Raw genomic sequence first — 19990 nt, 5'->3', positions numbered from 1 at the left:
AACTTTATTGAAGATACCGTGTATAAGACTAATGCCCGACACAGGCCGTGTTTCGCCCAACAATAGGGCTGCGTCAGGGGCTAGTCTGTATCTTTCTTCAATAAGAGCGGTATCAGATAATCTATCAGGGCAAGGATATAAGAAATTTTCTTCATAAAAAACCAGCTTGAGCAGCTCAAAATAGCATATCCTGTGTGACGCCAGATAGTCGATAGATAGTCTGCTGTCAGATACAGACTAGCCCCTGATGCAGCCCTATTGTTGGGCGAAACAAGGCCTGTGTTGGGCATTTGTCTTATACACGGTATCTTCAATAAAGTTTTCTGGATATTATACTGATCTGCTAGTTTTGTTTTCCACGTTGGATTTTGCAGATCGGTTGCCTTGTTGTTTTCTGGGACCCCTATAAGGCTTACCATATAGGCTCACCAGCATTCCTGGCATCTCACACTGTCCTTGATACTCCCGCTACAACTTTGTGCTCCATTGACTGCCATAGATGGGGTAATACCTCCTCAGAGGTTGGCCCATTTAGAATCGACAACAGTGGCGTTCCGACACTGGCTGACACCTGGGGCGGATCGCCGATGCGCCCCCCCCCCCAGCGAAATGACACCTCCCCCTCCTGGGTGCACACCGCTGGGGGGGGGGGTGCCGCGGCGCATGCCTGTCGCCCTGTCGGCTCCGAGTTCGCATGTGTTCACTGCTCCCTCTGCCCCGGAACAGGAAGTAACCTGTTCCGGGGCAGAGGGAACAATGAGCACATGCGAACTCAGAGACAGGGCGACAGGCGCACGCCACGGCACCCGGGGCGGACCGCCCCCACTGCCCCCCCCCCTTGGTACGCCACTGATCGACAAGACATACAGCCTTTTATTTTATCACCCCAAAACCTTGGACTACACTCCCTCCAATTATTCAGGGGAGTTACCGTATTAAAAATGTTAAGTATTCCTGAAAACACACTTTTTTTCATCAAGCATTTGGTTGTGAGGACTCTGGGATCCAGTCCATCTCCTGATTATTTTTTCTTCTTCATTTTGTGTATCTTTCTTTTTAATAATGGAGTTCTTTTCTAATTTTGACTAATGAATTTTAGAATTGTAAACTGTGTAGACCTAGATTAGGCAGTATAGAAAGTTTTATTAAACATTAAACAAGGTAAAAAAAGAGCATGTGAGGCTGGGGAGCAGGGGAGAGAGTGAAAGGAGATCACTGCTTTAAAAAAATCACCACTGCAGGCCGTCTAGAATGTTTGCAACTGTTTATTCACACAGAAAGTCAGACTACAGCTTACTTTCTTAAATATAAACATATACAGGAAGTCTGGGATGGCTTACCAGCACCACAGGGATAAGAGAAATACCATGTAAAAAGACAGCACCAGATCCCTGCAGCCCTTTACCCTTAGGTACTCCTTTACCCTTGGACAGAAAGAGCAACTGGACAGGAGACAGACTACGATTCAGAGCTGCTAGAAATACTCCTTTCTCCAAAACTAACAGATTCTCCAGCTCATGCAAGCAGCAGTTTGGAAGTTTCCCTGTGTTGATAAAGCTGCCAGCGCCTCAGATAAAAACTTCCATACAGGACTATCCTGTCCTGTTTTGGGTTCTACATGAGCTCTGCTAAATTCCCTCTCTTCACTGCTTTTTGAATTTTGCATTTAATTACTTGCCTTTCAAAACTCAAGCTCAAGGTGAGTTACGTACTGGCTAATTACATCATTTCCTGCTCCAGGGGACTTACAATCTAAATGTTGTACCTGAGGCAATGGAGGATTAAAACAAGCTTGCCCAGGATTTTTAAGCCTGGCTTCCCCCATTCATAGTCCACTGCTCTACCCACTAAGCTACTCTACTTGTTAAAACTGTTGCCATAAAACAGTAATTTCCATCATGGGTTATCAGGGAAGACCTGTTCACCTCTTCCTGCTCTCCTCATACAAGTTTGAAGATAGCAGGACCAGTCATGAAAAGCTGACTCCATATCAGGCAACAGAAAACGATCCGGTATCTTTAGTCACATCCCAAAACATACTTGTTCCTGTTACTGGCAGCTGAACAAGAGCATTTGGTGATGTCACAAGCACCAACGATGATGTAATTAGATTCTGGGGGAAAGCAGCGGGAAGGACAGAGGAACCAAACCTTCTTAACATCCACAGAGTAAAGGTCTATAACCAATGTCTGATTCTATTTGTTGCTGAATTCCCTGAGGTCTTGGTATCTCTGAAACAGCACCTGTAAAAGTCCAGAGGAAGAGGAGCTTTCCAGCCAGAGTGGACAGAAGGACGTCCTCCTCCCAAAGTCGCTGTGTACTCCTGCTGGTCTTTGGAAGGATCTTGTCTATAAGAGAACCTTGGCTACAGCAGGCTTGTCTCGTAGAAGCCCACTCACGGTCACAGAGGTCTCACCTCCTGGAAGCATGGTCGTTGCCACGCTCTCGAGCGTTGGGGCTGTAGGCCTGGCAGGTGTGACAACACTGTATTTTGACTGTTGGAAGGTGGCACCTTCCCAGGAGCTTTAGAGTCTGGCAGAAGCTGAACGTTAGACGATCTCGCTTACAGTTGAAGCCTAGACAGAGAAGAAAGACACAAAACAGTTACTTGTGACTCTTCAACTCCTAGCTTGATGGAGGAGTGGCCTAGTGGTTAGGGTGGTGGACTTTGTTCCTGAGGAACTGAGTTCGATTCCCGGCACAGGCAGCTCCTTGTGAGTCTGGGCAAGTCACTTAACCCTCCATTGCCTGCCGCATTGAGCCTGCCATGAGTGGGAAAGCGCGGGGTACAAATGTATATATATATATATATATGCATCACCTGAAGTTCACTTGCCAGATCTGCAAAATGTTTCTTAAATTCTCATTGTAGGCTGGTGGGCTTGCACCGTTCTTGTCTGCAGAAGCCTCTGCATTGAATTCCACCAACACCATTTTCTCGCTATCAGCTTCCAGCTGTGTAGTTTCACTGACCTTGTGCTTCTACCTTGAGGATAAAGCCAGATGCTAATCTTTTGCGGGTGTGAGGAAGCACTGTGTCATGTCCTCCCATAGTTGCCCTTTTGAAAGTTAAATGCTAATGCATTTTCATTCTAGTTATGAACTCTTTGACCATACTATGATCACTGTTGCCAAGCAGACCCAACACTGTTACCTCTTGCAGCAAATCCTTCCTTCCGTTTAAGTTTATATTTTTAAATTTGTAAACCACCCAGATCTGCCAGTCAGCTAGAGCGGTATAGAAAGTTTTAATAAGCATAAACATACCTGGCCTCAGTCACAAACACTGAACACAGATTGACCCTTGCCAGGTACAAAACAAGTGATCACAAGCTTAAAATATGGATACACAGACAAAAATTCTTAAAGCCCAAGAAGCCACGCTCTGCAGACGGTGCAACATTAGAAAAAGAAAAAAAGAAACAGCACCCTGCACTCTTCAAACTAGAAAGAAAGCAGTGTAAATTTAAACTTACTGTAAAACTGACATTTTCCATTCACTGAATTAAGAATAAAAGTCTTCTTCCTAATTTTCTTGTCTGGTTGTTTTGGTTTTTCCAATCATGTTTGTCCCGGTCTCCAGTTTCTGTTTTCCTTGAGCTTTTCTTAACTTTCTTTACAAGATCTTCACTTCTTCTCCTATATCCATCTCTGACTTCGATCTTTTCCCTTCAGCTTTCCTTCATTTATTTTTCCATCTCTCAATCTGCTCAGACTTCATTCGTTCTTAGTATTCAATCTTCCTTTTTTTTAAAACCACATTTACCTACAGCTTTTCATTTTCCTCACCCCAACCATCCCATTCTTCATCCTGTTATTCCTGTTTTTTGCTAACTCTCCCCTCTTCCAGCACCCTCTCTTCCTATATTCACTACTCTGACCAGTATTTTATCCCTCTCTTTCTCTCACCCCCTTCTGTCCAGCAAATCCTCCTTCCCTTACCTCAATCCAGCATCTCTCCCCATCAAATCCAACAACCCTCCATGTCCCTCTCCCCTTCCATGTCAGCATCTCCCCTATGTCCCTAGTCCTCCCATGTCCAGCATAACCTATCTCTGCCCCATCCCCATCCAATGTCTAGCACCCCACATCGTTTTCATACTCCCCCCCCCCATGTCCAGCATCTCCCCTATCTTCCTACTCACCCCATGTCCTGCATCCTCCAATATCACTCTTTACTCCCTACCTGATCTAGCATCTCCCCCTCCTCCAAGCCAGCATCTTCCTCCTTCACATTCCAGTACATTCCTTCTGTTCCCCACCCATCCCAATCCAGCATCTCCATTCTGTCACCTTACTCCCCCCTTGTCCACTATATCCCCTTCTCTTCCTCTTTGTTGTCTAGGCAATTTTTTTTCTAATTGGTCTGGTCTCAGTCTCTTTTTCACTCTCCTTATGTCAGTCTTCTCCTAAACTCTTTTCCAGGTTTGCCTTCCCATTTCTTCTTTCTCCTTTTGTCTTCTCTGTCTGGCTCTAATCTTTTTCACTTTTCTGTGGTTTTTTTTTTTTTTAATCTGTCATTTAATTTTACCCTCATTCTCCTTTTCTCTCACCCTCTAGTCATTCGTGTCCTCCTTTCACGTTTTATCTACCTACTGTTTATTTCCATTTCCCTCTCATCCGCTCTCCAGCACTCCCACACCACACACTACCAAGTGAGAAAACAGGACAGCTACACAGAAGCCACCGGCTAGCAGAATAGCACGCCGTAGTCAAATGCACAAACCACAAACAGACCCTCAACAAATAGGAAACAAAGGACCACAGGTTAGTAATATAGAGCTAAAAAGACTGAAATGAACCCTCAAGAAGCCAGACTTTGCATACAGCAAACAGAGAAAAAAATGCAAGACATCGGAGATGCAGATTTCCCAAAGCTGACATATTCCAATTAATACATTCAAAATAGAATACTTTTTTCTACCTTTCTTGTCTGAGCATTATATTTTCCCATTTGCTTTGGTTCAAATGTCTGTTTTCTGCTTTTCTCAGTTTTTTTCCTGTCCATTTGACATTTCCTTTCTCTCCATGTTCAACGTCTACCTTCCCTCTGCATCCCTAGCCATACAGTCCAGCATCTCCCTTTCTGTCCCTATCCTTATCCTCCCCCATGTTCAGCATCTGTCCTCTCAGGAACCCCATCTCTCTCTTTCCCAGCATTGTCCTCCCCCTTGGTCCCCACCTATCTCTTTTCCAGCATCAACCCTCCCCCCCTAGCCCATACCACTCCCTCTTCCTCCCCTTCCTTCCCCCACATGGATTTGGCAGTTCTCCTACGATTTCTCCCCCCACTTCCGCTCCCCCCGCGGGTCCTGCGTCATGCCCTCTCCCTTCCTTCCGTACGTCTCTTCTAGAATTGGCAGCATCAATTAGAACAGGCCGCTTCCAGCTGGCATCATCAGAGCTTTCTCTCTGCAGGGTCCCGCCTATTCCCGCGTAGGTGGGACCTTGCTTACAGAAAGCCCTGATGCAAACTGGAAGCAGCCTGCTTTAATTGCTGCCACTGCTGGTACTAGAAAAGAGATAGGGAAGACCGGGGAGGGGGGGGGGGAGGAAGGGGAAAGGGAGAGGAAGAGGTAGCGAAAGTAGAGAAGGAAGCAGAAGAGGCGGAGAAGAGATGGAGAGAGAGAGAGAAGACTTGGGGCAAAACTTGCCATTTCTAAAAGCAGCCTAGCACAGAAAGCCTGTGCACCTGGGGGGGGGGGGGGGGCCTCAGGGCCCTCCGTGGCTATGCCCCTGCTCCACATGCTTTCCCCATCTGTTTAAATTCTATAGATAGGGGAGTTATGCTTTGGCAACCCAGTGGCCAATGCATAACTCCCTTTGAAAAGTGGCCTATGCTTCTATATTAAAATACTGAAGCATAAAAGATAAGGAAAAATCTTAAAATCAGATGATTTAACAGAGCAGAGGTGGGAAGCTCTTTCCAGTGGCTGCCTGGTTAACCAACAATCAGTTATATTACATGGTGTGACTCCACAGAGCTGTTATAGGAGATATTGTAGATCACCAATGTGGCCGCGCAGGCTTCTGCTTCTGTGAGTCTGACGTCCTGCACATACGTGCAGGACGTCAGACTCACAGAAACAGAAGCCTGCGCAGCCACATTGGTGATCTGCAAGGGCCGACTTCTACATGGAATGTTGCTAATGGAATAGCAACATTCCATGTAGCATCTCAAGTAGTAGCAACAGTGGAGGAGTGGCCTAGTGGTTAGGGTGGTGGACTTTGGTCCTGAGGAACTGATTTCAATTCCCACTTCAGGCACAGGCAGCTCCTTGTGACTCTGGGCAAGTCACTTAACCCTCCATTGCCCCATGTAAGCCGCATTGAGCCTGCCATGAGTGGGAAAGTGCAGGGTACAAATGTAACAAAAATAAAATAGATACTATTGGCGATTCTACATAGAATGTTGCTACTATTGGAGATTCTACATGGTATGTTGCTACTATTGGAGATTCTACATGGAATGTTGTTATTCCACTAGCAACATTCCATGTAGAAGGCTGCGCAGGCTTCTGTTTCTGTGAGTCTGACGTCCTGTACGTACGTACAGAAGCAGAAGCCTGCGCGGCCACATTGGTGATCTGCAAGGGCCGACTTCTACATGGAATGTTGCTAGTGGAATAGCAACATTCCATGTAGAATCTCAAATAGTAGCAACAGTGGAGGAGTGACCTAGTGGTTAGGGTGGTGGACTTTGGTCCTGGGGAACTGAGTTCGATTTCTGGCACAGGCAGCTCCTTGTGACTCTGGGCAAGTCACTTAACCCTCCATTGCCCCATGTAAGCCGCATTGAGCCTGCCATGAGTGGGAAAGTGCAGGGTACAAATGTAACAAAAATAAAATAGATACTATTGGAGATTCTACATGGAATGTTGCTATTCCACTAGCAACATTCCATGTAGAAGCCTGCGCGGCCACATTGGTGATCTGCAAGGGCCGACTTCTACATGGAATGTTGCTTGTGGAATAGCAACATTCCATGTAGAATCTCAAATAGTAGCAACAGTGGAGGAGTGGCCTAGTGGTTAGGGTGGTGGACTTTGGTCCTGAGGAACTGAATTCGATTTCCACTTCAGGCACTGGCAGCTCCTTGTGACTCTGGGCAAGTCACTTAACCCTCCATTGCCCCATGTAAGCCACATTGAGCCTGCCATGAGTGGGAAAGCGCAGGGTACAAATGTAACAAAAATAGGAAAAGTTCCTTCCTGCGAGAATATGACTAGAAGGATTTTAGAGATTACTGCACGGCAGCAGCAGGGTGGGAAGGTGGGGAATTGGGTGCCTGTCCAGGGAGGAGGAGGGAAATGAGTGGTGCGAAAGCGCTTACTTGACTCTGTGCTGTTGCAGTCCTGGGGGTTGCACTTCTGCGTGTTTTCTGGCCACACCTCGTGTTCACACATGCTGTTGTCCTCTTCGGTGGCTCCAGTTTGCGTATTTACACACTTCACCAGTCGACGCTGAATACCACCACCACAGGAAGCTGTGCACTGTGCCAAGAAAGACAGGGAGACACGAATTAGCTATTTGGCCTGTCCCTCGTCACAGCTCTTGATCACACTCAGGAACCCAAGTTTTTGTTTTATTGGGTGGAAAGAGCCACAATTAGGAAAGTTTGAATGCTGGTCTTGGGTTCTGAGCAATATGTGGAGGGAGACAGAATTGGAGATAGTGGCCTCGTGTTTAAGTCGTGGAATTTTAGGAAAAGAATAGTCCCTTGGTTAGACCATCATATTATCTCTTTCTGGTTATATTATCAGGGGGAGAGGACCCATTTAAGGAGGAACAGAGAATTTGGTAAAGGCAGTTAGCTTAGCGGAGTTTTAAAAAGATTCGGACGGCTTCCTAAAGGAAAAGTCCATAGACCGTTATTAAATGGACTTGGAGAAAATCCACTATTTCTGGGATAAGCAGTATAAAATGTGTTGTACTTTTTTGGGATCTTGCCAGGTATTTGTGACCTGGATTGGCCAATGTTGGAAACAGGATGCTGGGCTCGATGAACCTTTGTTCTGTCCCAGTATGGCAAAACTTATGTACTTAGGATTCTGAATGGAATCTTGCTACTCTTTGGGGTTCTAAATGGAATGTTGCTACACTTTGAAATTCTGCATGGAATCTTGTTATTATTTAGAATTCTAGAATCTTGCTATTCTTTGGGGTTCTACATGGAATGTTGCTACTGTTTGGGTTTCTCCCAGGTATTTGTGACCTGGATTGGCCACTGTTGGAAACAGGATGCTGGGCTCATTGGACCTTTGTTCTGTCCCAGTATGGCAAAACTTATGTACTTAGGATTCTGAATGGAATCTTGCTACTCTTTGGGGTTCTAAATGGAATGTTGCTACACTTTGAAATTCTGCATGGAATCTTGTTATTCTTTAGAATTCTAGAATCTTGCTATTCTTTGGGGTTCTACATGGAATGTTGCTACTGTTTGGGTTTCTCCCAGGTATTTGTGACCTGGATTGGCCACTGTTGGAAACAGGATGCTGGGCTTGATGGACCTTTGGTCTTTCCCAGTATGGCAACACTTATGTACTTATGATCTGTTGCATGGTTTGCTCCACAAGTGCTCCAGTTCAGTTGTGGCATCAGACACCTCTGTCTCCGCAATTGGGCAGCAGACGCTGCGTCCAAGGACCTCCTCTGCAGTCTCCCCTTTTGGGGCCGGCTCCTCTTCAGAGAGGACCTGGAGAAGTTGGTCAAGGATTTAGGGGAGTCCCATTCTCTTACACTTCCGGTCAGGTCTCTGGGATTGTCTAGATCTTCAGGATGGTGTTCCAGTGTCTGAGACCAGTTTTGCCCCAGGAAACATCCGAGAGTCCAAGTGGCCAGAATCAGAAAGGCCAGTCTTTTTGGGGTGCTAAGTGGGAGAGGGACAGTGGGGAACTCTCTGGAGTTCCCTCTGCTCTCTTCAAGGACCCCCAATGAAGGTCAGAGGGCCCGTCTCAGGCCAGCCCAAGTGGGCAGTCAGTTGCGCGGTTTCATCCAGAAGTGAGCCCTTGTTACCTCTGACCAATAGGTCCTGGAAGTCATTTACAACGGTTATGCTTTGGAGCTTACCTCCCCAGTTTCTGATACCTTTATGGTGTCTCCATGTGGCTCCTCCTCAAATGCCAGGCAGTGCAGGGTGGAGGAGGAACCTTTGCCGGAACATGGTCAGGGTCATTATTCCATTTACTTTATGGTCCCCCATTTTGGACCTCAAAGAGATGAAGGTCCATAAGTGTTGCTATACTGAGATAGACCGAAGGTCCATCAAGCCCTGTATCCTGTTTCCAACAGTGGCCAATCCAGGTCACAAGTGCCTGGCAAGATCCCAAAAACAGTACAATACATTTTATGCTGCTTATCCAAGAAATAAGCAGTGGATTCTCCCCGCCCATCTTAATAATGGTTTATAGACTTTTCTTTCAGGAAGCTATCCAAACGTTTTTTAAACCCCGTTAAGATAACTGCTTTTACCATATTTTCTAGCAACGAATTCCAGACTTTAATTACACAAGGAGTGAAGGAATATTTTTTCCGATTCATTTTAAATTTACTACTTAGTAGCTTCATTGCGTGCCCCTAGTCCTAGTATTTTTGGAAAGAGTAAAGCGATTCACGTCTACCCGTTCAACTCCACTCATTATTTTATAGACCTCTATCATATCTCCCCTCAGCCGCCTTTTGTCCAAGCTGAAGAGCCCTAGCCACTTCACCCTTTGCTCATAGGGAAGTCGTCCCATCCCCTTTATCATTTTCGTCGTCCTTCTCTGTACCTTTTCTAATTCCATTATATCTTTTTTTTGAGAAGCAGTGACCAGAATTGCACACGATATTCGAGGTGTGGTCACACCATGGAGAGATTCAAAGGCATTATAACGTCCTCATTTTTGTTTTCCATTCGTTTCCTAATAATACCTAACATTCTGTTTGCTTTCTTAGCCGCCGCCATACACTGAGGAGAGGGTTTCAGTGTATCATCAACGACGATGCATAGATCCCTTTCCTGGTTGGTGAACCTTGTATTACATAGCTATAATTCAGGTTCCTCTTTCCCACATGCATCACTTTGCACTTGCTCACATTAAACGTCATCTGCCATTTAGCCGCCCAGTCTCCCAGTCTCGTAAGGTCCTCTTGCAATTTAACAACTTTGAATAACTTAGTGTCGTCGGCAAATGTATTTACCTCACTAGTTATTCCCATATCTAGATCATTTATAAATATTTTAAAAGCAGCGGTCCTAACCCCCGACCCCTGCGGAGCCCCACTATTTACCCTTCTCCATTGAGAATACTGACCATTTAACCCTACTCTCTGTTTTCTATCCTTTAATCAGTTTTTAATCCACAATAGAACACTACCTCCTATCCCATGACTTTCCAGTTTCCTCTGGAGTCTTTCATGAGGTCTCCCGTTTCCACATGAACCACCTTCTAGCTTTCTCAGCGATGCACATTGCAAAAGTGGAGAATGTGCAAGTGGATTTTCTCAGTCAACAGGTCCTGGATCTTGTGGAGTAGTCTCTGAGTGCAGAAGTCTTTCAATCCATTGTGAACCACTGGAAGTGGATCTGATGGCATCTGTGCCAGTGCAAAATGCCTGCGATTCTTCAGTCACCAGAGTGTTCGAGGGCCATGGGATTGATATGTTGGTCCAACCTTGGCCCACATGTGCTCTCCTGTATGCCCTTTCCACCATGGCCTCTGGTGGGCAGGTTATTGCGTTGGATTTCATGCCATCTCAGCCTGGTTATTACTACTACTACTACTTATCATTTCTATAGTGCTACTAGACATACGCAGCGCTGTACACTGGAACATGAAGAGACAGTCCCTGCTCGACAGAGCTTACAGTCTAATTAGGACAGACAAACAAGTGATAAGGGAATATTAAAGTGAGGATGATAAAATAAGGGTTCTGAACAAGTGAATAAGGGTTAGGAGTTAAAAGCAGCATCAAAAAGGTGGGCTTTTAGCTTAGATTTGAAGACGACCAGAGATGGAGCTTGACGTACCGGCTCAGGAAGTCTATTCCAGGCATATGGTGCAGCAAGATAAAAGGAACGGAGTCTGGAGTTAGCAGTGGAGGAGAAGGGTGCAGATAAGAGAGATTTACCCAGTGAACGGAGTTCCCGGGGAGGAATGTAGGGAGAGATGAGAGTGGAGAGGTACTGAGGAGCTGCAGAGTGAATGCACTTATAGGTCAATAAGAGGAGTTTGAACTGTATGCGGAAACGGATAGGAAGCCAGTGAAGTGACTTGAGGAGAGGGCTAATATGAGCATAACGACACTGGTCGCTTTGGACTAGCTGTGTCTTCTGGGTACATAGACTTGATGTGGCTGGTGGTGGATAGCTCCAGGTATGATAACCATGGAGAATCCAGACCCCTATTGGCTTATGGCATAGCTCTTGATCAGCACCAATTGAGCCATCGAAGAAGCAAAAGGGGCACTCAGGAAGGACAAGGCCATAGCGGAAAAACTGAATTAATTTACAGAGGACTCACCTCTCCCCATGACCCAAGCACCCATGTGGTGCAGGGATGCAAGTTGCAGGGTCTCATGCTGCTTGGTTTCAAAGTTTCATCACAACGTCCAAACTCTGGACAGGTAACCAGTCTTTCCTGTAACCCGCCTCCGCAGGCTTCCGAGCACTGTCAAGAAAATACTCAGTATAATCAAATGGAGCCAGAAAGATACAGAAAATCAAAGTACATCACAAGCCTGGTACTTAACTACACTGCAGTTACACAGCACAACACTAATGTACTACTCTTACCCTGTAATTCACAGACCACCATTGATCTTACCCTGTAATTACACAAAGCACCATTACTCTTACCCTGTAATTAGACAGAAGTGTAAGCGTAGTGATACTCTGTGTAATAGCAGTGTAGGTAATGGTGACTGTAAATAGACAGAATACAATTAGTCTTACCCTGTCATTACATAGAATATGATTATTCTTTCTCTGTAATTACACAGACCAGCATTACTCTTATCCTGTAATTACATAAAACACTATTACTTACCCTGTAATTACAGAGATTACCACTACTATCTCTTTAATTACTCAGAATATGATAACTCCTACCCTGTAATTACACATAATACCATGGCAGATGCTATTCTTACCCTGCAATTATATAGCACAAAGACTGACCTACAATATCATTACTATGAATTACTAAACTGTAATTACACAGAAAACTCTCACCTTTACTACACTTACCCTACAATTACTCAGAATAGTGATTTTCACAGTATATATCCTAAATCTATTTAGCAAATTATGACTGTCATCCTATAATTACTTCTTACTGTGACCAACAACCCACAGTACACTGGCGCTGAATTACTCAACTCCATGACTTTCATTATATTTACTGAAATATGGCTCAATTATAACACTAACTAATTTCCTAGAAAGTACCTGGGAAGATGAGGACATATATCTGTTCACAGAGCTTCAGCAAAGAGATCTCTCTCTCTCTCTCTCTCTTTCTCTCTCTCTCTCTCCTCCTGGGCTGAAACTGAAGCAACAGCCAGCCACTGCTGGGTAATTTCAAAACTCCAGGCCAATCAGAGCCCAGAACAGTCAAGTTTCAAATAAAAACTGGTTACATCACTACAAACACTTCCTATTAGCTGTGTGCAAAATAAAAGCAAGAGAAGTCTATCCTCTGTAACAGCTTTAAGCACAAACATGCACCATCTGCTGGCCAAACAGGAGAAATACACTTTAGAATATTTAAGACAGGAAAATATCCTGTACATTTTACAGGCTTAAAACACATTGTTTCTTTACACTTACCCTAGAATACAAAACACACTATTACCATCAGTACACTTATCCTGCTATTACTCAGCACTATCATGTAAATTACATTCATCCTTGAATTCCTCAGTGCTGTGACTTATACTAGATGCGATCACCTTTATTACACTTACCATGAAAATACTCACCACTGTATTATTATTATTAGCATTTGTATAGTGCTACCAGAAGCACGCAGTGCTGAACACCTGATACAAAGAGACAGTCCCTGCTCAAAAGAGCTTACAATCTAAATAACCTAAACTACACTTACCATACAATTATAGAGGAAACTATGATCTCACTCCCCTTACACTGTGACCTTCATTACGTTCACCCTTCAATTACTTAGCCCTCCTACCTGCACTACTCTTACCCTTCAATTATTCAGCACACTATTACCATTAATACAATTACACTGCAATTGCTCAAATCTGTGACTTTCAATACAAGTACTCAATACCACTGTGTCCTTCACCCTTTAATTACTCAGCATTGAGAACTCCACTATACTGACAAAGCAAGTACTCAACCCTCTGACCTTCACTTCTTTTACTCTACAGTTACTCAGCACTGAGACCTCCACTATACTGACAAAGCAATTAGTCAACCCTCTGACCTTCACTTCCCTTACTCCACTATACTGACAAAGCAAGTACTCAACCCTCTGACCTTCACTTCTTTTACTCTACAATTACTCAGCACTGAGACCTCCACTATACTGACAAAGCAATTAGTCAACCCTCTGACCTTCACTTCCCTTACTCCACTATACTGACAAAGCAAGTACTCAACCCTCTGACCTTCACTTCTTTTACTCTACAATTACTCAGCACTGAGACCTCCACTATACTGACAAAGCAATGTCAACCCTCTGACCTTCACTTCCCTTACTCCACTATACTGACAAAGCAAGTACTCAACCCTCTGACCTTCACTTCTTTTACTCTACAATTACTCAGCACTGAGACCTCCACTATACAGACAAAGCAATTAGTCAACCCTCTGACCTTCACTTCCCTTACTCCACTATACTGACAAAGCAAGTACTCAACCCTCTGACCTTCACTTCTTTTACTCTACAATTACTCAGCACTGAGACCTCCACTATACTGACAAAGCAATTAGTCAACCCTCTGACCTTCACTTCCCTTACTCCACTATACTGACAAAGCAAGTACTCAACCCTCTGACCTTCACTTCTTTTACTCTACAATTACTCAGCACTGAGACCTCCACTATACTGACAAAGCAATTAGTCAACCCTCTGACCTTCACTTCCCTTACTCCACTATACTGACAAAGCAAGTACTCAACCCTCTGACCTTCACTTCTTTTACTCTACAATTACTCAGCACTGAGACCTCCACTATACAGACAAAGCAATTAGTCAACCCTCTGACCTTCACTTCCCTTACTCCACTATACTGACAAAGCAAGTACTCAACCCTCTGACCTTCACTTCTTTTACTCTACAATTACTCAGCACTGAGACCTCCACTATACTGACAAAGCAATTAGTCAACCCTCTGACCTTCACTTCCCTTACTCCACTATACTGACAAAGCAAGTACTCAACCCTCTGACCTTCACTTCTTTTACTCTACAATTACTCAGCACTGAGACCTCCACTATACTGGCAAAGCAATTAGTCAACCCTCTGACCTTCACTTCCCTTACTCCACTATACTGACAAAGCAAGTACCCAACCCTCTGACATTCACTTCTTTTACTCTACAATTACTCAGCACTGAGACCTCCACTCTACGGACAAAGCAATTAGTCAACCCTCTGACCTTCACTTCCCTTACCCTACAATTACTCAGCACTGAGACCTCCACTATACTGGCAAAGCAATTAGTCAACCCTCTGACCTTCACTTCCCTTACTCCACTATACTGACAAAGCAAGTACTCAACCCTCTGACATTCACTTTTTTTACTCTACAATTACTCAGCACTGAGACCTCCACTATATTGACAAAGCAAGTACTCAACCCTCTGACCTTCACTTCCCTTACTCCACTATACTGACAAAGTAAGTACTCAACCCTCTGACCTTCACTTATTTTACTCTACAATTACTCAGCACTGAGACCTCCACTATACTGACAAAGCAATTACTCAACCCTCTGACCTTCACTTCCCTTACCCTACAATTACTCAGTACTGAGACCTCCACTATACTGACAACGCAATTACTCAACCCTCTGACCTTCACTTCCCTTACCCTACAATTACTCAGCACTGAGACCTCCACTATACTGACAAAGCAATTACTCAACCCTGTGACCTTCACTTCCCTTACCCTACAATTACTCAGTACTGAGACCTCCACTATACTGACAAAGCAACTACTCAACCCTCTGACCTTCACTTCCCTTACCCTACAATTACTCAGCACTGTGTCCTTACACTATACTTACCCTACAGTTACACAACACAGTGCCGTAGCGAGGGCTAACGGCACCCGGGGCGGGTCGCCGCTGCGCACCCCCCCCCCCCCGGGTGCAGCACGGCGCGGCCCGCCCCCCGGACCGCATTGTTACCTGCGGGAGGGCCGATCTGCCCCGAGTGCATGTCACTCGGAGCTGCGTCGGCCCCGCTGGTTCCCTGCTCTCTCTGCCCCGGAACAGGAAGTAACCTGTTCCGGGGCAGAGAGAGCAGGGAACCAGCAGGGCCGGCACCCCCCGAGCGCATGCACCCTGGGCGGACCGCCCCTCCCGCCCCCCCCCCCTTCCTACGCCACTAAAACAACACACTGTGATCATCACTAGCCTTGCAATGTAACTACTCAATTCTGTGAATTTCAATACACCTATCCTATCACTGTTCACGATGACTTTCACTACTCTGCAATAAGTCAGCACTTTGAGCTACATTACACTTGCTCATTTATCCAGTACACTGTGACCATCACTACACTTAAACTGCAATTATTCACAACACTATGATATTTTCTACACTTACCTACAATTATACAGCACATTGCGACCTTCACTACACTTTAAGTACTCAAAAATATTCAATGTTGTATCCTTCAATACACTCATTGTATAATTACTCAGCTCAACACTGACTTAGGTTACAGCTGCAAAGTTACACACTGACCAACATTTTGTTCCACTGGGTGAACCTTCGAGACTGATACGGTGGATATAACTGTAACAGACAGACATACAAAATCCATACACTGCAGTTGTGATGTTTGGAGGTCTCTTACCTCTCTCCATGAGGAGATGTACCAGTCCATGCAGGGCTTTGGATGGCAAGACGTTTGTACTGGTGGCTTAAAGAGCACAGCCTGGCAATGGAAAGGTCTCAGGAGTCTTTGGTCCCTTGTGTCAACGCACTGCACATCCCGAATCTTCAGTCCCCCTCCACAGTTCTTTGAGCACTGTGTGACAAACACATTAACTATGAGAAGCAAACAGAACTTTTCCCCGGTGGGATAATCTCATGAGAATAAGGGGACCTTTCCTCATTATGTCATTTCACTGGTGTGATAATTCCACAGCATCCAAGGATGAAAGCAGACAAACCCAGCAAGACAATCCAGGCACACTTTTTTTCTACTGTGGCAATCCCAAAGGATTCTAGGAAGAAAGTAAACTATATTCCAGTGGGACAATTCAGAAGTAGTATAGAAAGAAGGCTGATCCTTCCCCGGTGCATGAATCCCAGAAGATCACGGTAAGAAGGCAGATCCTAACCCAGTGTGACAATTATTCATGGCAATATGCTGAGTGAAACTTGGAATTGTATAAGAGATGCAGAGGAGGAGGCTTCAGAGTTGTTACTGCACAATAGAGAGGCAGTGAGTAGGGTTTGTTCCCCAACGCATTTTGCATTGAAATTTAGAAATAGCTACAACTGAAAGATTTTGTACGATCTACTACTACTACTTATCACTTCTATAGTGCTACAAGGCATATGCAGCGCTGTACACCATACACATAAAGACAGTCCCTGCTCAAACAGCTCACAATCTAAATAATAACAGACAGAACAACTAAGAGGTAAGGGAAATTAAAAACGAGGGGATAAAAGGTACAGGCAAGTGAGTAGTGGTTAGGACTCAAAAGCAGTGTCAAAGAAGTGGGCTTTTAGCTTGGACTTGAAAACAGCCAAAGACGGGGCTAGGCGTACATGCTTGGGAAGTCTATTCCAGGCGTGAGGTGCAGTGACATAGAAGGAACGGAGTCTGGAATTAGCAGTAGAGGAGAAGGGGACAGACAAGAGAGATTTGTCAACAGAATGGAGTGCCCGAGAGGCGGTGTAGGGAGAGACAAGAGTGGAGAGGTACTGGGGAGCGGTAGAGTGAATGCACTTATAGGTCAGTAAGAGAAGTTTGAATTGAATGTGAGGAGTGTGGTAGCCGTGTTAGTCCACTCTTAAGGTTATCAATAGAAATCAAACAAATAAAACATGGAAAAGAAAATAAGATGATACCTTTTTTATTGGACATAACTTAATACATTTCTTGATTAGCTTTCGAAGGTTGCCCTTCTTCATCAGATCGGAAATAAGCAAATGTGCTAGCTGACAGTGTATATAAGTGAAAACATTCAAGCATTACTATGACAGTCTGACAGGGTGGGAGGATGGGGGTGGGTCGGAGGTATGCATGGGGACATCAAAGCATATCATTGATATTCTAACAGGATGGGTGTGGATAGGTGAGGGGAGGGTGATCAACAGAGACATACAGCTTTATGGTTTATAATGGGCTAGGAACCCCAGATCCTTGTTAAGTCCTTTCTGTTGGGTGTTAAAATATTCAATCATTCTGACTTCAAAGGTCTTACTTTCTTGTATTGTTTTAAAGTTACCTTTCAGTATTCTCACTGTGAAATCACTGGTACAGTGTCCTGGTTCTGTGAAGTGCTGTCCCACCGTGGTGGGGGCCCTACTGGCTGGATTGTTCATGTGATGTCTATGTAAGTTGAATCTTGTCTTAAGCATCTGGCCTGTTTCTCCAATATAGCATCCTTGGTTACATTTTTTACACTGAATGATATATACCACATTGGAAGATGAGCAAGTGAAAGATTCCTTTATGTTGAATATCTTTCCTTTGTGGGTAAATTGAATTGAATGTGGAAATGGATAGGGAGCCAGTGAAGTGATTGAGCAAGTTCTTAGATATTGGCTCTTATGGTGTAAGAGATATCATCTCTCACAGTCTGGGCCACAAGTGTCCCTCTTGTCAAGACCTCATAGGCTTACATCTGTAGAATCCCAGACTGCCATCTTTGATGGCTACGCTAAATGGTATTTAAAAAGCAGATCAAATTTTAGCCAAGGATGGGCACCTCATCAAGGTGGTCTCCTCTCTAGGAGAGAGTGGTGGATACTTGGAATGCCCTCCTGCGGGAGCTGGTGGAGATGAAACTGTAATGGAATTCAAAAATGTGTGGGATAAACATAAAGGAATGGATCCTCAGAAGCTTAGCAGAGATTGGGTGGCAACACTGGTAATTGGGAAGCAAAGCTAGTGCTGGGCAGACTTCTACTGTCTGTGCCCTGAAAATGGCAAGGACAAATCAAGGTTAGGTATACATATAAATGATTTTATCTTGTTGGGCAGACTGGATGGACCATACAGGTCTTTATCTGCCATCACCTACTATGTACTATGTGATGCAGAGAAGGCCCTGACAGGCCAATTTTCCTTAGAACCACCAACATAAAGGGCCAGGAGACCCTGTCAAAGGCTTTCTTTGTGTCTAAAGATAATAAAATAGCAGGATGTAAACCCTGCTCCACAATGGCGATGAGACATAAAACTCTCCTCGTGTTATCGAATGTCTGTCTGCCCCTAATAAGTACATAAGTATTGCCATACTGGGACAGACCGAAGATCCATCGAGCCCAGCATCCTGTTTCCAACAGTGGCCAATCCAGGTCACAAATACCTGGCAAGATCCCAAAAAAGTACAAAACATTTTATACTGCTTATCCCAGAAATAAGCAGTGGAGTTTCCCCCAAGTCAATTTAATAATGGTCTATGGACTTTTCCTTTAGGAAGCCATCCAAACCTATTTAAACCCTGCTAAGCTAACTGCTTTTTCTACATTCTCTGGCAACAAATTCTAGAGTTTAAGTACATGTTGACTGAAGAAAAATTATCTCCAATTCGCTTTAAATTTTACTACTTTGTAGCTTCATTGCAAACTCATCCCCAATGTTGCTACTTTGGTACCATGGAATGTTGCTACTTACTGGGTTTCTGCCAGGTACTTGTGACCTGGCTTTGACCACTGTTTGGAAACAGGATACTGGGCTAGATGAACCATTGGTCTGACCCATTATGGCTACTCTTATGTTTACTGCATGCCCCTTAGTCCTAATATTTTTGGAAAGAGTAAACAAGTGATTCACCTCTACCTGTTCCACTCCACTCGTTATTTTATAGACCTCTATCATATCTCCCCTCAGCCGCCTTTTCTCCAAGCTAAACAGCCCTAGTCGTTTCAGCCTTTCCTCATAGGGAAGTCGTCCCATCCCCTTTATCATTTTCGTTGCCCTTCTCTGTACCTTTTCTAATTCCACTGTATCTTTTTTGAGATGTGGTGCCCAGAATTGCACACAGTATTTGGGGTGTGGTCACACCATGGTTAGTGGTGGAGTAGCCTAGTGTTTAGTGCAGTGGACTTTGATCCTGGTGATCTGGGTTCAATTCCCACTACAGCTCCTTGTGATTCCATTGCCCTAGGTACAAATAAGTACCTGTATATTACTATGTAAACCACCTTGAATGTAGTTGCAAAAACCACAGAAAAGCTGTGTATCAAGTCCCATCCCCTCCCCACCCCTAAAAAAAAGCAAGCTGCACCACCTCTCATTTTACCCATTTTTTATTTCCACCCACCCCCCATTACCAACAGGCTCATCATTTTAAGTGGGGTATTCCTAGGCCTAGGTTCCAGCACATTACCTTACTCCAGTTTCCAACGTGCCATAATGCGCAGGGTCTCAGGTAGCACCTTTGAGCGGGGATGGGTTTCTCTGTCATGTCGCATTCTGTGTCTTTGCCAGTGCTACACTGTACCGTCCTCCAGAGGGCGCCAAGGCCACAAGTGGTGGAACACTGCAAATCAGAAAGAGCTGAATCAGCACATTCCTCCCTCTAGGGTGACCCACATGAAACTGCAAACAGCAACTGGGCTCCCT

The 19990-nt window shown here is 44.6% G+C and overlaps 1 protein-coding gene across 4 annotated transcripts in view; it reads right to left on the bottom strand.

Moving 5' to 3' along the window:
• Positions 1-1247: 1247 nt before the first annotated feature.
• Positions 1248-19990, bottom strand: part of ADAMTS7 (ADAM metallopeptidase with thrombospondin type 1 motif 7) — a 218563-nt gene continuing 199820 nt past the window's right edge. For all 4 annotated transcript variants that reach the window (XM_030189820.1, XM_030189821.1, XM_030189823.1 and 1 more), the window contains 5 exons: positions 19755-19907; positions 16037-16210; positions 11505-11651; positions 7334-7493; positions 1248-2576 (listed from right to left, as the gene is read on the bottom strand). In XM_030189820.1, coding sequence (XP_030045680.1) covers positions 2413-2576; positions 7334-7493; positions 11505-11651; positions 16037-16210; positions 19755-19907 — 798 coding nt within the window. In that variant the 3' untranslated portion in view covers positions 1248-2412. The remainder of the gene's footprint in view (positions 2577-7333; positions 7494-11504; positions 11652-16036; positions 16211-19754; positions 19908-19990) is intronic.

Source organism: Microcaecilia unicolor, chromosome 1, assembly GCF_901765095.1.
Source record: "Microcaecilia unicolor chromosome 1, aMicUni1.1, whole genome shotgun sequence".
NCBI classification, from domain to species: domain Eukaryota; kingdom Metazoa; phylum Chordata; class Amphibia; order Gymnophiona; family Siphonopidae; genus Microcaecilia; species Microcaecilia unicolor.
This window is presented reverse-complemented; position numbering and strand designations above follow the sequence as displayed.